The 21,715-nt window shown below is 43.2% G+C and overlaps 1 protein-coding gene and 1 pseudogene across 1 annotated transcript; one reads left to right on the plus strand and one right to left on the minus strand.

The window, feature by feature from the left end:
- Positions 1-6,558: 6,558 nt before the first annotated feature.
- On the minus strand, positions 6,559-12,868 carry LOC109479257 (zinc metalloproteinase nas-14-like). Its single transcript, XM_019781202.1, has 11 exons — positions 12,837-12,868; positions 12,611-12,661; positions 12,256-12,302; positions 11,719-11,821; positions 11,235-11,352; positions 10,585-10,763; positions 9,655-9,870; positions 8,782-9,135; positions 8,268-8,402; positions 7,710-7,972; positions 6,559-7,269 (listed from the first exon to the last, which is right to left on the minus strand). The coding sequence occupies exons 1-11, from the start codon at positions 12,841-12,843 to the stop codon at positions 7,183-7,185; spliced, it is 1,560 nt and encodes a 519-aa protein (XP_019636761.1). The 5' UTR covers positions 12,844-12,868; the 3' UTR covers positions 6,559-7,182.
- A 2,962-nt stretch (positions 12,869-15,830) lies between these two features.
- LOC109479127 lies at positions 15,831-17,672 on the plus strand (annotated as a pseudogene).
- Positions 17,673-21,715: the final 4,043 nt, after the last annotated feature.

The raw sequence follows: 21,715 nt of genomic DNA on the forward strand, positions 1-21,715 counted from the left end.
GAAGTCCTTTGTTAGCATTTAATCAGCATGGGAAGATTACCAGTTGGTTCTACTTGTTATAATAGACTTGAGTCCTGCCATGAAAGAATCTAGAGATAACTTTACCAAATTAAAGGTTAGTAAAGGAGGCTGCTGGTTTTTATGTGGAAGAAAAGCAGACCCAAGGTTGAATGAGGACACGACATATCGACAAAAGTATTTGTTGATAATGTATTGAGATGCAAAATACCCCACCACATTCATAGACCGAGGGCTGAAATGATGTATCTGTGTATATGTACCGTCCCTCGGCGTAACACACCAGCTGATGCTAGATGTTAGTGACACTAACATTTGTACAACACTATACATAGACTGTTAACACTTCTTGTTATTGTTGATCGGCACAATGAGTTTGGAGCTTTATTTATGACTGATCAGAAATCAGTCAAAACATGCGGGCAGGTTTTTACGCAGACAAACTTAACAAACACTCCTGTATTTGGTACCGAAAAAAAACACACACAAAGAAACTGATCTGTCTCTGGTATACTAGTGGGCTTAAAAATATCCACCACCCCAGACCCAAACATAGATAAACACACACAAAGACATACGCGCACGTGCCTCATACAAGAAAAACAAAACCTGTCCTTGGTGCTGAACACCATCCACGCACCGTTGTGGCCGACAGAAACTGTCCGGTATACTCTTCACCTATGGGTAGAAACCTTTAGTAGATACGAACGAGACAAATTGGAATCATCTATACTGTGTTTGTACTGTCAGAAAACTGGTATTTAGTGATACATTGGTGACTGTACATTCAAGAGCTCTCCGCTCGTTCTGAGGGTGTAGGCTCCACGGCAACTTTCTTCTTCTTTCTATACAACAGGAACCCGCCTATGGCTATTCCTGCTCCCACAAGAACCATCGCTCCGGTCACGCCACCTGCTACTGACCCTCCCGGTGCCCCGCCCTTGTTAGCGGCGGCGGATCCTCCCTCCCCCAGCCGGCTGGTAGTTAGCGACGCGGTCGGGGGAGGACTGGTGGGATCCTCCGGCTGTGACATCGTAGTGGTCACGATGCTTGCGTCATTTGATGACCTAGTCGTACTCACGGTTGTGATCGCAGGCGTAGTTGTTGTAACAGCAGGCGTGGCGGTTGTAACAGCAGATGTGGTGGTTGTACCAGCAGGTGTGGTGGTTGTACCAGCAGGCGTGGCGGTTGTAACAGCAGGTGTGGTGGTTGTAACAGCAGGCGTGGTGGTTGTACCAGCAGGCGTGGCGTTTGTAACAGCAGGTGTGGTGGTTGTAACAGCAGGCGTGGTGGTTGTACCAGCAGGCGTGGTGGTTGTTACAGCCGGGGTTGTAGTAGTGGCTGTTGTAGTTGTTGCTGAAGTGGAATAATTTCTATTTGTAATAACTGTATACGTACTTGGTCCATAATATAAAAGATAACTTTATTATCAAAGTGAAGCAAAATGGAAGTAAATTATGTTTTACGTGGAAGTCTTACAACAAACAGATCTAAGATTAAAGGAAGATACGCTATATTGGCAAGATTACCATATAGGAATGTCACAAGAGGCAGTTCTAAAATACGACACATTAGTTATGCATAGGGCAGAAGGGACTGATTATGTCGTTTCAGTGTCAATACGGACGCTTTTGTACATCATCACGGCAGCATAAATATGAAATATAACAAAGACATGCCTGAATCAGAAGTTGAAGATTGAAAAAAAAACGTTTATATAGGTGATCCTGGAATTAGTGAGTAAGATTATGACGTAAAACACGTAAGCCAGCTACATGCATATGTAACGTTCGTGTGCTCCGACAATTCCCAAAGTCGACGGTTGTGGCGTGTATAGAAATAGCACTTGCGGTATTTTTTTCATATTTCTTTTAAGCCCCATAACATTAACGTTATTCACACATCATCAAACAAGAATGGTGTAAAAATTCACCTGGGCGACGAATTGTAACGTGTACGAACTGCAATGCCTCACGCAAATTGCGACATTTTCGAAAACATGCTACTCAAGTACGTACATCTTTAGAATAATTTCAGAACACTACAGATTTATAGAATTTTCTCATCAATTATGCAAATTAGATCCTGATTTGCATAATTGTAATCTAGTTATGCCAAAAATCACTTAGGGTGGATTGTATACATTATGTCACAAAATCAATACGACTGCATTTCAAATATGAACGCAAATTGGGCATGCCCTCGTACTAAATGTAACGTTATTTATCAAAGGTGTAATAAACAATAATGACGCAAATCTAAATCAATAACGCACATCTAAATAATTTTCAATGATACAACCACTGACCTTCACACCGGGTGCCATCTTCACTAAGAGATTGTCCAGCAGGGCAGGAGCACAGCGCGTTGTTTCCGGGCGTGTCGATGTAGATGACCATCCGATCGGCCGTTGCAATATTACCTCCTGAATAAAGTAAAAAAAAAGGAACAATTTAAGAAATTAGACAAGAAATCTTGGCTCAGGCTCCTTAAGTTGTTTTAACTTATTCAAAGCAGCAGGTATAGACACCTGAAAAATAGCGATTCTCCAATATCAGCATTCACAAAGCTATTCACATATACGTAACAGAATCAGTTCATTATAGCTGCCCTGACCCTAACTCAATTATCAGATAAGAAAACTCAACTTAGACATTGCCCATCTGCCCAGGGAAATATATAGGGACATTTAAGTACTGCACGCACCGTTGTAGTTAGCGTAGCCTGTAGTTTTAGAAAAGCGGATGTAAGGCAGCTGATCCTCCGGAGCTCGTTCCCATTCACAATGGCCGAGTGGACCGCCGTCGGCCACCGCAAGCCAACCAGCGTCTTGGGGGCAACCACCATGGTTGCGACTGATGTAAAAAGACCTGCAACAAAGGAAGCTGTGTTTTAATTGATACAATTAATTCCATGGACGTCATTAAGATTCACTACGAATCGGGTAATTCCATGCAAAGGATAGAAAGGCCTTAATACGAAGTTTATCACATTTCAAAGGCTCAAGATTTACCTTTTCGCATGTGAGAGTCCTTCGATCGAGAAGAAGTTTTGAGGCTCGGTGCTGATGTCGTTCCAAGGAGATGAGAGCAGACGAGACTTGGAGAACCAGCTGAACTTGTCAGTGTTTGTCCCATTAAAAATCAGCTCTACGTTTCCTTCGGAAGTCTCCAACACAACCTTCACCTGCAAAAGACGACAATTTTACTTCCTGTGCCGCTAAAAAAATCGCCCCTCATTCTTGAGTTATATGCAGTTCTACTTATTGAGAACAGATTTAGCTGCTTAAATCCAATTCTGTTTGTCAAAAATGCTAATTAATTTTAATGGTTGTGTTACGCGTAAGTGATGATACACATGATGTAGATAACGGAAAACTATGGACATGTGACAAAACTAAACACAGTAATAACCACACGGGTCTAGCAGAAGCTTACCCGTTGGATGTTAAGCGATTCCCATTGGTCTACAACTGGGCACTTGTTGTGGCTGACTTGTCCATTAGTACTCCAGGCGTCGTAAACAGTCTGCCCTGTTCCTTTCATAGTTGAAAAAACGTCTTGCCATTGAGCATTGGCTGTAAACGCTGGATAGGTACCAAATATGAAAAGTTAGCCCCCAAAATAATACTATATACATATATATATAATATATGGAAACCCCAGCTACCTTAAAAATCTCGGCAGGTATTGCATTAGGCTACTGGCTTCGTGGTGATTTTTGCTAGTAATCTGCTATTTGACAACCTGTTGAAAAGCAACAACGGGAGCTTCATGAATCTGTATCCATACATGATTTACGGTGTGTTACTTCCAAAACACGCAATTGGAGACCGTAACGGGGCATATATTCATAGATATACTACAATAGCAGTGCGTGGAACAGATAGGACAGACAGCATAAGTCTGATCGAATAGAAATGATTACCACGAGTGACTAAAGGATAATTTAGAAATAAAAGTACTCCAGGAGCACGCATGTTTCACAGCAAAGACAAAACCGCAAAAAGCCTCCAAGTAGTGAAAATGGTTTCTTTACCGTCGCTCGTTAGCACGACTAGAAGGACAACCACACAGCGCATGGTGTAGGCGACGTTGTCAGACATGTTGTGACTTTTTTCTCCTTCATGTTAAGTCTCTGAAATGTACCTCCATGGTAACACGAAGTTGTTTGTGCAATTGAAGTTTTGAAGAAGGATTCGAAACGTTATTAGTGAACTAATGAACTGTAATGCTTCCTCTCGATTTCAAAGGTTGTTTCTCTGTTGACGCACTTGCTTTATTACATTTTAGCTTTAAACCAAACAACAAAGAAGACTCAATATTCCAATATATTTCAGATCAAAACATCCTTACCATAACCTCAAAGTGTTTTAAGAGATGTGATCACGATTGAAGAAAAGTGCTGAATGAGAATGTTAGAGATTTTAACGATGGTGGAAATTGTGAAGCCAAATCTCTTCCAGGATTACCAAATAAAACGCCATGATGTATAACATGTAATGTTATTTTAGAATTACGTTCTGAACAAGAAATGATGTTTTGAATCACTGATGAAACACAGTCTGGGGACCAAAGCCGTTAACAGTTTGTTCCTTCCGAAAGAATTTAGACCAGACAATTGAATAAGCTTTAAGCTGAAGTCCTTTGTCAGCATTTAACCAGTATGGGAAGATTACCAGTTCTACTTGTAATAATAGACTTGAGCAATGCTGTGAAAGAATCTAGAGATAACTTTATTACTAAAGGTAAGCAAAATGGGAGTAAATGGGAGGCTGCTGGTAAATTAAGTTTTTATGTGGAAGAAAAACAGATCTAAGGTTGCATGAGAACAAGACATGCCGGCAAATGTATTTTCTTGAGCTACAAAAATACTCCATCACATTCATAGCCTGAGGGCTGAAATGACGTATCTGTATATACACGTGCATGTATCTGTATAGCCGGTATAACCGCCCCTTGGCGTAACACACCAGTCGATTATGATGCTAGATGTTAGTGACACTACATAACTGTTAACTCATCTTGTTATTGTAGATCGGCCCAATGAGTTTGGAGCTTTTATGACTGAACAGAAATCAGTCAAAACATGCGGGCAGGTACGCAGACAACACTCCTGTATCTGGTTCTAAAAATATAAACACACAAAGAAACATACCTATCTCTGGTATATGCTTAAAAATATCCTCCACCAAAACATAGATAAACACACACAAACACATATACGTGCGCGCGCCTCAAAACAAACCCTGCCCTGGGTGCTGAAAAACCATCCACACATCATTTTGACCGACAAAATTCGCCCGGTATACGCTGTACCTATTTGTGGAAACCGTCAGTAAATACGAACAAGACAAATTTAACTCATCTATCCTGTGCCTCTACTTTCATTTAATTCTAAAAACGTTGTGCATGGAACACTTGTGACACAATGACATTCATGTGTACACGCAAATGCTTCATACAGGAAAAACAAAAGCTGTCCTTGGTGCTGAACACCATCACGCACCATTGTGGCGTGGTACGAGGGCAAGCTCAATCTTTGTTCACTCCTAAGTGCACAATAAGGCCCTTGGGCTCTGACTTTGATGTTGATCTTTTCAGACAAAATGCAAAATTATTTCTTTAGATCAGTTTTGAATAGGTATACCCAGGACTGCCCAGCTAAATAGGGGCTATTATGTAGGGCTATTTCAGCTGTCAAAGGCAAAAAAACAATATCCAGAGTGCCGTCCTATTCAGGTTATGCTTAGGTTACACACCCTGTGTTGGCACCAATGTAATTGTGACCTAAAAATTAATATTACAGCAGCTCCTATATTCACTCCTTCATTTTGTAAATGTGAGTATTGGATTGGAAACCTCAGTAAATGTTTAACCACCCAGGTTAAACTATATACATGTAGTTTTTATGTTTATTTGAATGATTTCTCCTGTTTCAGTGCCTTTCCCCTGGTGGTGGAAGTTGGTGCCATGATTTCTCGTCTTCAAGAAGGCATGATCACATCCACTCAAGATTGAGTCAAGACAGAGGAAGGAGATGAGTGTAAATGTTTTTATGATAAACTGTAACTAAAGTAAGCTTGAAAAGTATGTGCTGTCTAGTCAGCCTGCAAATAGTTTATCTCCAAGCAGATATTTGTTGAGCAAAATCATAACCAGCCAGTAAGACACTATAGATATCCAACTGTATCCAGTCGACACAGTACAATTGTGCCAAAGTTTGGGGATAAAATTGTGTTCTCTATCCAAATAGGTAGCAACAAGGAAGATGTAATGTGGCGGCACATGGTTTGAGACAATGTTTATGAAAAGTACCAGATACGAGTGTGAATATTCTGTATGCTTCAAAGTTGAGTTATGTCACAGAAATACTTCTTTGTCAGATTTCAGCTTATACATCTTTTTAGGGTGATACAAAGTCTGTATATTGTTTGTTTGCAACAAAGTATATTAACTTTTCCTCAAAGGATAATACTTAAAGTATACATACTGTCATAATAAAAGGACAGAACAAATACTATTTGTTTCATAGTTTATTTTTCATGTGACCTGTATTTTTACCAAACCTTATAGGTGTGTATATTGTGTACAGTGTGTTTACACTGTGTTATATTTAGAACCAAAGTTTTTCAAGAGCATTTATGCCATCTTAACAATCAAACATCTTCAAATCATTTTCAAATACTATACATAATTCAATAAAGCCCTTTCAATTCATTCAACTACTGTCTAGTATTTATATACACCCTAGTATCACTTCTATCAACATTTGCTATAGCTAGTTACCCAGTCCTTTTTTCCAACCCTCCCCCTCCTTTCCTTGTGCCTGTCTCACAGTACGTTGGCAGAATGTACTTCACCTGCAATTATAAATCTGTAATTTATTGTGCATAACTTCAGCAGAACATCTCGTTTAAGGTCATATTCACATATTTGATTTTTAACATCCCATCTATAGTGTTTAAACGTTGTGTTGGAAAGATGTGTTCTGCGACAGGGAAAATTCTAATGTAATTTTGACCAAACATCCAACAAAAACCGTGAAAAATCTGGGTTTCGCACAGACACAGTACGTTCTGCCGACATGCTCTGTTTCAGCTTGAACAACAATGACATCGTACTTGACCCCATGTGACCTGTCACCAGGGCTGCTGATTGGCTGCTATGCACATGACCCTGTGTCAAGGGTCATGTCATCTATAGCGATGTCCCCTCGTGAACTAGTGCCTCGGACACCTTCGAAAATCACCTGCAAAGTAAAAGATACGTCAGCACTTACAGTTATTTCATTTGCTTTTCAGAACGAATTCTGTGGTGTCTGAAGTTTGGGTTCAAGATTTGTCCATAAGAATTTCTACTACCTACTACCTTCTTCTACTAACACAGATGCACTTTCATAATGTAATACAAGAAATACATCAAGCAGCTGAATAAGCTCGCTGAAAAGTTAGATATTTGACAGCATCTTTCTAGCCTGGTTACCATCCGATTTGTAACGCAACCCGAGTTGCCGTTACAAATCGGGGTTGCCGTTACAAATCAGATGGCGCCCAGGCTAGCATCCTTCATCAGTGACTGAGGATGAGTAAAATTAATCTTCATATTTTCTACTGACTCGAACACCACTGTTCTTGACTATATTGGCATGCCCTTCCATGCAAGTCTAAAGCAAGAAAGAATTAGCCTTACTTGAAAATTCGCAGCCGTGTTAAATGTAACTTCCGCTTTCGACCACCTGTTGCCTTGGGGCCCAGATCGAGACCAAAGCTTTCTGACGTCATCGGTTGCCATGCCAACCATGCGTAGATAGACGTTGAGAGAACCGATCCCCTGACCCTTCATGTTGTAGTAGAACGTCAGACAGTGTGGTCCTGTGGTGTTATACACAGGTGAAAAACCACGGGCTTTCTTTCCGGGCGCCTTCTTTGTTGCCTCAATGAAAAGAAAGCGGCCTGTAAAAAAGATTCCGCATAAAGTTTAACGGTTGAGCTGTTGATCTTGACAATCGGTCATTAAAACACATCCATAATGGTGACCAGCCCCTAAAATTCTTCTACAACTTGCTACATAATGTAGTCCAACCCTTCAGGGTCATAAAAACCGGCCACAGCATAGTGAGATAGTTTTACACATAACAAATTCAATTTCCAGCCCTTTCTGTAGTACCATACAATACTGCAGACGGCCCAATAGAATATAAAATCTTTGTGTCATATTTCCCCGATGTACCTGCCCACCCCTGCTCACCGTGTCCAGTATGGTCTGATTTGGGTCCTGTTCGTCTGGACGGAGTTCCCTTACCCTCCTGACTCCAGCTCCAATTGAAGTCATTTCTGGTTCCTTGTGTGAAGCCGCACAGGTCTTCGTCGAATGTACACACAACTTAGAGACAGAGAACAAAACTGCATAAATCGTCTTCTTCGTCATGCTCATTCTGAATATTCTCAAAAGCACTCATGACTTATTGCCTGAACCAGATCATCGAAGTTCTTCTGACGCATAGTTGGCTAAACGTAACCGGAGGACGAGATCAATTATGGCGTTTCATTTTTATGAAACTTCGTCAGTACTTTGAAACTCTCGGTTGTTGTTGCATGAAAGGAGGTTCAACAGGGACCTCTTAAATACTTCATGGTTTATCCTATTTAACTGTTCTCCTGGCATTCGTCGATGTAAATGAGAACTGACAATGTACATGTTTTGTCAAAGAATTTAGTGATGACCAGAGACTTACTGTAAGACAACGAACACAGGGGCATACCTCTTGTTCTGCGTACTCTTGTAGCTGTCGTGGTCTCACCAGTTGTCATCTCCAAGGGTACGGTTGACAGGGTGACAGACGTTGGCATAGTGACAGACGTTGGTATAGTGTCAGACGTTGGCATGGTGACAGACGGCATAGTGTCAGACGTTGGCATGGTGACAGACGGCATAGTGTCAGACGGTGGCATGGTAACAGATTTGGGGTTTTCATTTGTAGGCCACCCGTCCTCTCTGGCTGTTGTCTGTTTGCCGGCATGAGTCGGAGTCAGCTCTGTTGTACCCTGTGTCGCTTGTTCTTGTTTATCGCCGTGAGGATGCCACTTCGGGATCGGTTTTCCCGTCACTGTGGCATCTTAGCGAGAGAAAAATAGACAATGATATGACAATGGCCATTAGACAGAAGGGCGAAGAACAAGATAATGAAGTGGAACAAATCCAGTAAACATATTTTATTGTGCATTTATTCTATTTCTTATCTATATATATATATATATATCTATATGTATCTATATATCTATATATCTCTCTATATATATAGAGAGAGAGGAGGGGGGGAGAGGAATATAGATAGATAGATAGATAGATAGATAGATAGATAGATAGATAGATAGATAGATAGATAGATAGATAGATAGATAGATAATGATTTAATCTTAAAAATGCCCATGTAGCCCAAGCAAGTTCAGCACAGTGCTGATTTCTGATGGGGCCAGAAAAATACAGAAAAAAAAGTCACAAATGTGCTTATGGTAAGGATGAATGAAAATTGTATAATACAACAAAATATAGGTAACTAAAAATAAGACTGGAGTCAGTCAGTCATTATCCATATCAATCATATATCACCTGATAAAACAAATCAACAACTCACCACACTTGTACAACGTATTAACCTTGAGCACATCCAGGTTAGTCCACCCCCTGGTCCCCCCGATCCTCTTGGTAGGGTCCTTGGACACCATAGTCGGCAGCCTCCGATTGGTGGAGAAGGCTTTCGGGCCGTAGTGCATGACGGACCGGGTGTCGTAGGGAAGGCCCAGGAGCGTGTAACCTTTAACCCCGGCGGCCTTGAAGTTAGCCTTGCGTCCTGTTAAAGAGGGGTTTTAAAGAATGTTAAGCAATTTTTTCTTGAGCATAGTTATTTTCAGCAGACGTCGACACATCAGCTGATTAATAGCCATTCAATACATTGTAGAACGCACGGCTGCCTGGCAGTCTGCATCGGTCTGTTATGGAGATCATTACGTGGTCACTTAATGACCGTTGTGTAATATTTGTCAACTTACGTTCCCCAAAGGCCCCAACAGTCTTTTAACGGTCTCCTCTCTGTTTGGTCTCCACATTAGCAGTTGTCATAGAATCGTTAGGAAAAGGTACCAACTTTTGTAGAAATTGACACGGTACTGTCATTTTTTATGACAATTCATCTTGACTACATAACTGAACATGGTACTTGAACAAAAAGAGCATACATAACTCTGAGTAACTAGCACATCCGCTACTACCGAAAACGGTCATCCGGTATAAATTAAAGTTCATTCATATCATACGCCCACCCATCGACCCACCCATCCATATGCATTCATACCTTTCTCTTCCCGCCTATATGCATACTAGTAGTATTGAGAACTGTGTCTATCTAGCCTGAATGGGTTTAGCCAGGGTTATGATCGGGCACGGTTCTGGATAATCTCCGTGTATCTGAAACAACGTAAATTTGCTCCAGGCACGCATGGACTATCCAGAACCGTGCCTGATGATTCTGGATAAAGCACTGTTCTGAATACAACACCGCCCTCACCCGTCTTGATGTTGTCCCAGAGGATCTTGATGTGCTTGTCCCTGTCTGCCCGTGACTGTTCGTGCAGGAAGCCGATGGTGTGCATCAGCTCGTGCTGGATCGGTCCTTTCCGCTTCGCACACACGCCGTTCAGGTTCACGGTCTGCGGGCCCCCCTTGCGGCCGACGGTGGTAGAGCACCTGTAACAAAACCAGATGCAATCATGAAATTTCAGCCAAGATGGTGGTAAGATTTTGCCAGAAGATATAAGTCAGAAATATGAAAAGTGATGGAAAATATTTTTGGGCAATATTTTGGTCTAGAAATCTCTGGTGTTCCCCCTTAATATTTCATCGTATCTTCATGCGTATGTAAAATATGATTTTTACACGTACGTACGTATCCAGCCATTACCTGTCATGACCTTTACAAAACATGTGAATACACTTGGGAGATGACACGTAGCACATGACGTCATAGCCGCCATGATCGATGGTTAAAGGTTTAAGAGCCAGAGCTATGAATTTGCATATATTTACATTTTTCACAGTATACGTAAATGTATATGCAAATTCAAATTCACATGCGACTCGTCTAGGTTTAAGCATCCAGCATGGCGGTGATGTTTACGTCATAGTCATGTGAGTGCAAAAGTTCAATACGTCACGCACGTTCTTGCCCTTTTGATCCGGAGGTAAGACCTTTGGTCGGTCCTCGGGACGAAGTGCAGGCAGGTCCGAGCGGCAAACTCCTCCATCACGGCCTCGATCTGGTTCACGTGCCTTTCCACTGCAAAATGCGAAAAAATAGTTATTAGCCTGTAGTGAAAATACATAAAAATGATAGAAAATATATAAAAATGGTTCCCCTCACCGTCTTTTGTCCAAACATTGTTCCGAATATTCAACATCTTTCACTTCGAAAATGCAAATATAGACAGTATAGTATTCTTTATTCTCGTGTAAATGATAAAGATCTATGGGACCTGCACTAAAGACGAACAAGTGACCAGGTGGTCCTTATGCAAACTAATACAGGTGTGATCGTACACATGATACTGAACTCCTATGTCTATATAATATTAGGGAATCGCCCGGCCTTGATGAATGGTTCATATATCGGTTGCCGCTAGAAATGTACTGATGTCCTACTTACAAAACTCCTGTTGACTGATGATGACGTAGGGGATGACGACGATGCCGTCCGCGTTTTTCGGCCATTTCTTCCTCTCGCTCCTGACAGCCGTTCTAAACTGGCTCTACAAACACAAGGTCAACGTCACGCTCAAGGTCAAACTTTGTATAAAATGTGTGTCAACCTATACCACTACTACACAGTCCTACTACACTGGGTTCTGTATTTTTAGAATGTTTTACCAATATAATTCGAGGTTTAAAGTTAAAACTTTTGGTCCAACACAAAAAATTCTCTCACCTAGAGCTTTCGACCAGTCACTCTGGTCTTCCTCAGTAGACTGTGTTGGACCAAAAGTTTTAACTTTAAACATGTACATGTAACTACCAACACAGATGAACTTTCATGATAATATAATACGTTTTCATTTTCAATAACGATTTTTGATGCGTTTCATTATTCTTGCATCAACTAAGGATCAAATAAACAAGTTTAAAGTTTAGTAATTGACCTGTTTTGTTGATATTTACATAATGTATGAGAGAAGCAAGATCATACTTTAGTGTCGTCAAGAATATCTCCTTCCAGAAGATCTTCATCAGCGTCTACAAAAAAACGATGTTCAATGTATAAATGATGTAATACAAGAAGTTTGATCCCATTATTTTCAAAACAATAGATCGAATGACGAAAATGCACGGATATATGTCTCAAATGATAAGTAGCAATATCACGAAGAATTAAAGGGGTAAATAGAAATATTGAAATCAAGGGTAGGATGAAGGAAAATTATTGCGATCTCAAAGCAGCGAGAGAGGGGGGAGGGTTTGCCATCAGTATGCAACTACAACACTAGTTTATTTAAAACGACATGTACACTGTAACAAACGGGGACATACAAGTTATAACATACCTTCATTTCCAGTAATGATGAGGTCTACGTCTGTTTTATTCTCATCAGGATCTGGGAAAGAGGAGCAAAGTGACTAGAGTAAACTAAATAACTTTATCAATACCAAAATGAGATATAAAACTTTATTGCATGTTCATTCCCCGGGGGGATAATAATAAAAATAGTATTTGCTTATTGGGCATACACATAAAGGATATGCAGTTTCGAATGAAAAAAATCTCTGTACCTTTCATAGTGACAAGTTTCTTCCCCAAGCTTATCTGTAGAAAAGAAAAGGTAAGGTTTGAAAAATGTGTAAGATACAAAATTCTATTCAATGTTCCAAGGAATCGGATAAAACCGACTTAAGCTAAGGTCCCAATTACGCCGGTGCCCGTCGGGGATGTAGCCCCGGCTGGCCCCGGCCGGGTTCAGGAGTCGAGCGGGCATCGGCTGTCGTGGTCACAATTAAAAGTTTCCTTCAGTAGCATTTTGTTAGAAATTTTGTCACCCTCTTTGGTCGGTATCCGGCAGGCACCCGGCAGGTACCCAGCAGATTCTCTGACGATGTCTTGTATTGACCTATACGTAATGCAGAATTCACGTATTTGTTGTGATCATTTGATCTGTGAGGTCACACATTTTACCCGGGTTTACGAAGTACACACCTTTATTCTGTTCATCTGGTCTGTGACGTAAGAAATGTGTCCCGGTGGAATGCCGGCAACCGGAGGGGTACCTCCCGGTGTTCTCACGATGAGGTCACGGCGTCTTGTTGTTAGCGGGGCCCGGGTAGAATTTAACCCAGAATTAAATTCTTATCGGGGCCCCGACGGGCCAAAAAATATCCCGGTAGCCGCAGGGTGCCCCGCGGGGCCACGTCGGGGTCCCGCCCGAAAGTGGTAAAAAACAGCCCGGGAACTACCCGCCAGGGCCCCTTTTCCCAATTGGGACCTTAGCTTTACACGTCAAAAGGATGTTTCTGTCTTGGTGGTAAGATCATTCGTATATACGCATTGAACAGATTTAAAACGTAACTAGAGAAGTAACAGTTGCAAACAGTTGCATAATGTTTACCTGGACGTGGACATGGTCTGCTCTGTTGTTTCCTACTCAAGCACATTCACATACATATGCATGTACTACTAGTACATGGTAACAGGTGCAGAGCAGACCATGAAATTGCAACATTATGTAACCCAACACCAGTTATCATGGTGACAGACGTTAACAAATCATGTCATTGGTCAGGTCAGAGGTCAATGTTTGGAGAAGAAGAAGAGGAGGAAACTGAGCAAAAACAATATGTTTTCCTTTCGTAAACATAAAAATGGCTTAGCCACCGCGCAGCTCGTCTCACCAAATCACACGTTCGAAGAAAGAAGGAAGTCTGGGGATGGAATGAGTTGATCTAGCCCGGAACCCCAGCCTTGTTATAGCCTCGGTCCGCTCCCCGAGACCCGCTACCCAGCCAGTAGTGGATCTTGGGGAGCGGACCAAAACTAACAGGACTGGACTCCAGGCTAGAGTTGAACGACCTGTAGCTAACACCTGCGTCTGGTTAGTGAGTTAGTTTGAATCACTTAAGGCGCGAGGGATTCTCGGACATAACGGGGTCGGAGTCATAAGGAAGTACTTAAGAAATCGCCTTAAGGGCGTGACTTGGACCGGCTGGGTGTCAAGAGCTGTAAGTCACTTGTCAAGAAAGCTGATAAATTCTACATTTTGTAAATGAAATAAGAGTTACAAAATACACGTACAACTGCTGAAGATATGACATTGACGCTGGTATAATGTTCAAAATAACATATTTTCGTTTGAACGAAATAATCCTGCCTTGATAAGATATTGAGAATTACTGTAAGTAAGCCTAGGTATTCTCACTGAGTGGAGTTTTTAAGTGACGGCATCTCAACACGATATATCTTCTAGTGGTTTTACTGTTAACGTATTCTTCGTATGAGCTTTTTGTTCTAAACACCTGGAAATTGTTAGAATCTGACGTGACTGAATAAAGTTACACAGCTTCAGTTACTGCCCTTATCGTAACATGTAAACACAATAGAGCAAATGAGCTACAATACAGTATGTTTTAAAACTTTTAGTACTCCACAATTACCATAGACTATCCAAATTACCTGTGTGTGTACCAGAACACAGCCGGAGGCTAGCAGCAGCACATGGACCGTTGAAAACATCGTCAGGGAACAACAGCGGTGCGTGGATGGTTCCGTCTAGCCTGGCTTGTAGTGCAGCTTGGTCGCGCCTATCTTTTAAATGCCGTATGTTCCCGGAAGTGACGTCACCACTGTCTGGACTTCTTGGTTGATCATCGTCCAATGTCTGGAAGAGTACCAGGAAATGTGCTCATCACTGTCGAGTACAGTCAGCGCTTTTATTGAGTCTGACCAGTGGTCTGTTTGGTCTAAATAGAAATTGGTTTGGTTTGAGTGGAAGTTTGGCACCCCCAAACACCCACACTCACTGATGATCACTATTTTATAGTTTATCGTATGTTGTTTCCAATTTTGCAGCCAGGAGTCAAGCTGCCATCACAGAGAAGATGACCGGACGGATAGGTTTTTCGTACTCGTATACGTCCGCGATGGGCTGACCGCCTCCAGGGAATTGCTGGTCGTGCGGCCCAGTCTTATAATTAGTTGTTTATTGCAAATTCCTGCCCGAAGGCTAATTGCATACAGACATTGACATGAAAATATTTGCTAACAGGAACGTACGCTTGATGGAAGGAGGGGGATAGTGTAACGGTTATGAATATTGTAATCAGGGTAATATGTAAATGACCATGTGAAAAGACTTGTTATAGAGAGCTATGCATATATTAGCGCGCTAGGTAGGCACTGATTGGTTGGTGAGAGCAACCAATCAGGTGAAGGACTATTGTGAACAGAGTTGAGCATGGAAGTGACAATCGCTGTGTTAGTCAGTTCGAGACCTGGATCCGAGGTATGTGTACATGTTTAGTTGTAGCTCTGTAGATAAGTAGATTGTATAACTGTAGTACCTCATCTGTATTGGCTTATAAGAAAGTATTAGTAGTCCATATATTGTTTTTCACACATCTATATGCCTGTACCTTTAGAAAGCTTGGTCCCACCACGACGAAATTTCCCACAATTTTGGTAGCACTTGAAACACATATAATGAAGGTTATTTGTTAGTTGAGTCCACGTGCAGGTTGACACCTTTCATCGTGATATTTTATACAAGATGAGAGCACATGTACAACTCGAGCCTGAAGAGTAACGTTAGTGTTCATTCTTTTGACAAAATATTTAATATACAAGTAAGTAACAAAAGTTTGATACTCTGGGGAGCTTTCGAGGCGCACTCTTCTTCAACCCGATTAAGATCTCGTCTTGGAGTTCTCTTGTCACGTGACTTGTAACAATCAAGCCACGAGAAACAGTCATAAGAAAGCCCTTTTCCGTAGAGCGTAATCGGCCATTTTAATTCTACGTAGAGCGTAGACGGACCGCTCTAATATTTTTGCGTAGAGCGTATACGGCGTTTTAAATTCTACACAATGCGTTGTAGCCACTTGGAATTTATCGTAAAGCGTAATCGAGAGGTTTCCGAATTCAGCGTAGAGCATTGTCGGGACCCCCCCCCCTTGGAGACCCTCTTCCTATTGTCCTACTTTCCCTCCTGATTTTATCCACGTCCTGTGCGGCACAGGAGTCGGAAGTCCCCACAAAGTACGGGCGAATCTCCGGCTACATTACCGACTACAACGGCGCGGGGGTGCGCGCGTTCCTCGGCGTACCCTTCGCCAAGCCGCCGGCGGGAGAGCTGCGCTTCATGCCGCCGGAGGAGCCCGAGCCCTGGGACGGGGTCAGAGAGGCGACCGGCTTCGGTTCGGTGTGCCCGCAGGAGAGCATGTACCTGTTGGGGTTTACTGAGCCGTTCGCCACCGTGAACGTACCGTGGAGTGAAGACTGTTTGTACCTGAACGTGCATGCGACGGTTAGAGGATCAAGCGCCGAGGTGAGTGTGGTCACTGATTTTCTGCTGATTTGTATTTTGTATTAACTGGCATAAAACATAAACAGTATAAGCCACCACAGGTTTGTACAATGTATAATATCTATATCTATGTCTATATCATATAATTTGCCACACCAATTGATGGTTGTGGTGGTGTGATTGTGTGTGTGTGTGTAAAGGGCACAATTACAAGAACGCTATTTTCATAGTTATAAATGTATGTATATATGGTTTATCTGTTATACAGAAAGTTGATGGTATCATAGGGCATTTGGTGGTTATATGAGATCACCAGGCCTTATGATACCATAAACACCTCGAGCATGCACATTAATTAGCACTGTTGGAAGGGCAGGGCCCCGTAGGTGTGATGGGTTTATACCTGATTATCTCTGTAGCGTTTGTACTCGGCAGGACCCCCTAGCCGTGATGGTGTACATCCACTGAGGCGGCTGGCAGGCTGGGACGGGTTCTGGCAACAACGGGACTCAGCTGGCTGCCGAGAACAACGTCATCGTGGTCTCAATCATTATATATTTCCATTCTCGCCAAGGTGATCGATTAAGGATTGGGTGGAAAAGACCTCGGCGAGCTAGTGTCGAGTGTCTGTTCCCTGTCATACATGCGACTCTCACAGTGTGTGTGGGGTGGGCGGGGGAGGGATTTCTTTGCGTCCCCGCTCATTTCCGTCCAGCCTTCTCCTTTCTTGCGTCCTCTTCCCTAAAGGCAGTCTGGGTACTGAACATTATGGTCGACTTGGGGGTGATTCGCTACCACGGCCTTTAATACCGACCTTGACTAAACACACGCGACCTATACCCGACGAGTCATCTCTAGCTGTTCCTCTTTTTCCTCTTCCTCGTCCACCCCTCTATTACTTAGTACCTCGACCTGGCGGCTCATACTCGTACCTCCCAAGGTTGACCCGCCAGTGCGTGCGGCATCGATGGCAAGCTGACTGGCGTGGGCCTCCCATGACGCAGCCGGTCAAGAAATTGAAAACCATCAGTGTGTCTACAAACCATCAGCTACCCTGACGCCCGGTACTCGCCGCGCCGAGTTCACGTCGCTCTAGTTACCAGGCTACTCACGAGACGGGTTGTACGCTAACCCCGCTACCTTCTATCTGTCGCCCAGCTTCACAAAACTGATAGAGTATAAGGGGTTGGTCACATGACCTGACATCTCACTCAACAAGAGTCTCGCGAGATGTCAGTCCATTGTGACGTGAGTGGGAATAATTAAATATTTCCACTCTCGCCAAGGTGATCGATTAAGGATTGGGTGGAAAAGACCTCGGCTACGCTACAGTGATCGGGTGCCTTAACCCCTGTCATAGGCTTAATCTCAAACCTTTTCCTCATTATCCCCCAATCCTTATCCTTCCCATTCCTTACCCTCTCCTCTCCCATTCCTTACTCTAATGGTCACGTAAGGCAAAGACACTCAGTAGGCTAAGACACGTAGACACACCATGAGGGGGTAGTCTTCTTTTCTTTTATTCAATCTCGATTTAATGTCTGTGGAACTCGCCCGCCTGGGGCACAATTACTGAGTCCCCGAACTGTAATCACTGAGCCCTCGCTCGCAACAAGCTTGCCAGCAGTTCTTGTACTACTGGCCGTGGTCCGTAAAGGAGCGGGGCCCGTTCCAGACCCATTTACCCACCGGATAGCCGACACACTCTCTTCCCAGGGCCTCAGTGGATCAAGGGCTACTTGCGCCTGCTTTCCAAAACTGGGATGATGACGGTATACGTGATACTGGTTTCCTGCATAGACACCTGTTTCTAAAACACTTCAATCTTATCTCATCCTCAAGTGTACCCCAAACTCTCGGGTACCGGTACCTCTCCTTCGGTTTCTCTAATCTAAAACGGCAACCCTTCCGTTTACTCAAATATGTCGGCTACCTTAAGTAAATTTAGGTCTCAAGGGGCCGGCCCTCGCTCGCTTCCCGGGCCACGAGCCGAAGCTATAGTATAAGGTGGCGGCAAAACTATTGGGGAAAGCACGCACGGTCCACGAGTTAGGGCTTAGCCAGCCTTCAAATGCCAAAACTAGGTAGCTATCTCAAATTCATACAACCGAAAAATTGTACTACTCAAAGCGCCTTCCTATGCGTTTACGATACATGTACGCATCTGCATACGACATACAATACAAAGAAAAATGACCCACTGCAAGGCCAAACCAAAAGGTCAATGGCTAAAGGAAGACGATCGAAAACAGTCCCACCGTCTCCCCTTCTGCTATTGATAGCCTTTATGGAAGACGACCGAAAAAACTGTCCTATTGCCACCCTCTACTGTCGGTTGTCGCTATGAAAGACGACCGAAAGCTGTCTTACCGTCTCTCCTCCTGCTGTCGATTGTCGGTAGGAAAGACGACCGAAAACTGCTCTACTGCCTCTCCTCCTACTGTCGGTAGTCGCCAAGTGACCAAAAGACGATCAGAAGACTACCGAAATCTGCCCTCCATCTCCAACCCCCCTTGAGGTTGTCGGAAACCTCCACCTCCATAACGGGTTCCGGACCGGGCCGTAACGTACGGCCCGGTCCGGAACCCGTTATCGAACGTTATCGCGGCCCGGGTATGATATAAAATGAGAAACCCGGTTAAGTCGATTAAGACGCATCCTTCAAATTAAAGGCAGTGAAGAACATGTTTGACAACTGCAGACATTAGTGTCACATAACACATTGCACTCGATACACATAGCGTTAGTACAGTAGTAACTGGATAACGGTGTTCAACGTTACTCAGTAAATACTGGGCTGAGATGTGATAACGGTGTTCAACGTTACTCAGTAAATACTGGGCTGAGATGTTCTCCCCACATCCTACGAGAAACGCTGGTGGCAGTAAAGGTATAACAAAGGCAGGGGGACAGTGAAGAACATGTTTCTAGTCACCTAGAACATTTAGCCAATAACCATTTGTATACCTGATCCATGGCGCGAAATCCATGGTCTCCCGGCGTCACAGATGTGTACAAGTGTACACATCACTGATGAGACCTGAACAAGTACATGTAAGTACAATGTACAGGTGTTTTAATCTAGATATCTGTGTTTACCATTTGATGCCGTCTCTTCCTGCCTCTTTCGCCCTCCCCTTGGCGACCTATGCCGGACCCCGTAGCCCTGGCCTGTAGCTCTACGTCGGTGTGTCTCACCACTGGCGGCACCCTGGCAGCCGGAATGGGCGGAGGACCACGGACTGTGTCCGGGATCGTCTCATACTGATGCTCGGGGATGCTCTTGTAGCTCGCGTCGCGACCAAGCTGTGGCTGAGCAGCATGGATCTTCCTCAGCTCGAGCCTGTTTCCTATGCTGAAAATATCAACACACGCTTAAGATGGAAACCATGCTTGCCTCCGTGACAAATCGCCCCCCAAATGTTTTAAACAAATGTTAAAACATTCGGGTGTGGACGGGGTTCCGCCATGGTTGGCTGGTGTTCGGGACTAGGTCAGCAGCGTTCGGGGGTCAAATATGACCAAAATACAACTCAAATTCGATTAGATGCGCATGTAAAAAGGTAGGTGTGACCTAAATCTGGTCGGACTTTAGTCGGCTTGGAGACCATTAGTAAATTCAACTTTTCGTTCAGTATGGAATGTGCAAACAATGTCTACCTCCGAGATAAATCGACTTTTGTCAGTCGTAGCTAAAGGTGACGACATTAGGATCACATATTGCAGGGTTCTAACCAGAGCCTTTGTGTACACATTTCTGCACCGACCAGGGCTTTAGCCACGGTCGGTGCCACCGACTACATTTTGCACAATCTTAAACAGTCAAGAGTCAACAGTCACCTTTAAATACAAATAAACAGCTCGTGCCAATTATAGCGATCATAGCTGATGACCATAACCGCAGTGTTATTAAGAGGCCACCCTAAATTGTGTAAACAGTTGTATACTATGTGCAGTATGATCCTTGATACTTTGGTGTAGATTAGAAATCCAGGTAAACAATATTCACAGAAAATTTAAACTCTACTACTGGACAAATTATGGAGATAACTGCCGGACGTTTACCCGCCACTCGTCCAAACGCCCGGAAATTCTAGAGAATAACAGATTCCACTCTTATGTATTAAATTAAATCATCTGTGACGGCTCTCGGCACTAATAATGGGATAGGAACATTCCACCTACTATAGAATGGACACTGCCACAGCCAGGATGATCGCCACTCCTGCAACAACGCTCAGTGCGATCAGAGGAGCCCGGGAAATTCCGATGGATTTTCGTCAACAACAGGACCTGAAAAGGATGAACCTTGAAGCTTGAACGTGGACATCAGTGATGTGGTCACGGGGAGCAATGGATTTGAAAAGGATGATGGGTTGGGATTTCCGCTCATCACTGCCCGTCCGGCCGCTCCTCCATACCCCGTACTTGATGTCTGTGCCGTGGGTAGCCCCAAGGCGGGGTTCACATCTGTAACGCTGAGCTGAGCTTGCCAGCAGCAGAAGACTTACATGTAAAAGAGCCCCCTGACAAATTGGGCTTGTGAAGCAGCGATTTACAATTGGCTTTATCAGAGTCCTTGAGGATCTGAATTAGGCTAGGAAACACCAAGAGTCACATCGCCGGACTTTGAGCTGGGCAATATCAATTGTTTGTTTCCTATTCTTTTGTTTGTCAGAGATAGATTAGGGGGGTGGAGCATAGACCACAAGATGGCATTTTGTTTGGTGTTCTTTTATTTAGTAAATGCCTTGTTGACAATCCACACATTTTTTTATTGTGTGCATCGTAGATAGGCCATGACATGCACAAAAAATACAGCTTGTTTAGTAGTTTTGCTGATTAGCCAGATTAAAGAAACTTACTTGCTTAAAGGAAAATTTACCATACAACTATAGACACACACACTCAATATAAGAACCCACACAACACAAATTCACACAACACACACGCACATACACACAGGCAAACATACACACACACACACAAACACATACATGATGTAGACACAAACACTCATACAACACACACAAACACACACACACACACACACACACACACACACACACACACACACACACACACACACACACACACACACACAATACTTAATTATATATACTAACTAACACACACACT

This window comes from Branchiostoma belcheri, unplaced genomic scaffold (assembly GCF_001625305.1).
Source record: "Branchiostoma belcheri isolate BF01 breed outbred unplaced genomic scaffold, Haploidv18h27 scaffold47, whole genome shotgun sequence".
NCBI classification, from domain to species: domain Eukaryota; kingdom Metazoa; phylum Chordata; class Leptocardii; order Amphioxiformes; family Branchiostomatidae; genus Branchiostoma; species Branchiostoma belcheri.

What these genes read in the sequence shown, in the direction of transcription:
- LOC109479257 (XM_019781202.1), bottom strand. An exon ending in CATCATTACTGGAAATGAAG is followed by an intron (nt 12,303 to 12,610) that starts GTATGTTATAAC and finishes GTTTTTTTGTAG; the next exon opens with ACGCTGATGAAGATCTTCTG. An exon ending in CATCAGTCAACAGGAGTTTT is followed by an intron (nt 11,353 to 11,718) that starts GTAAGTAGGACA and finishes CGCATTTTGCAG; the next exon opens with TGGAAAGGCACGTGAACCAG.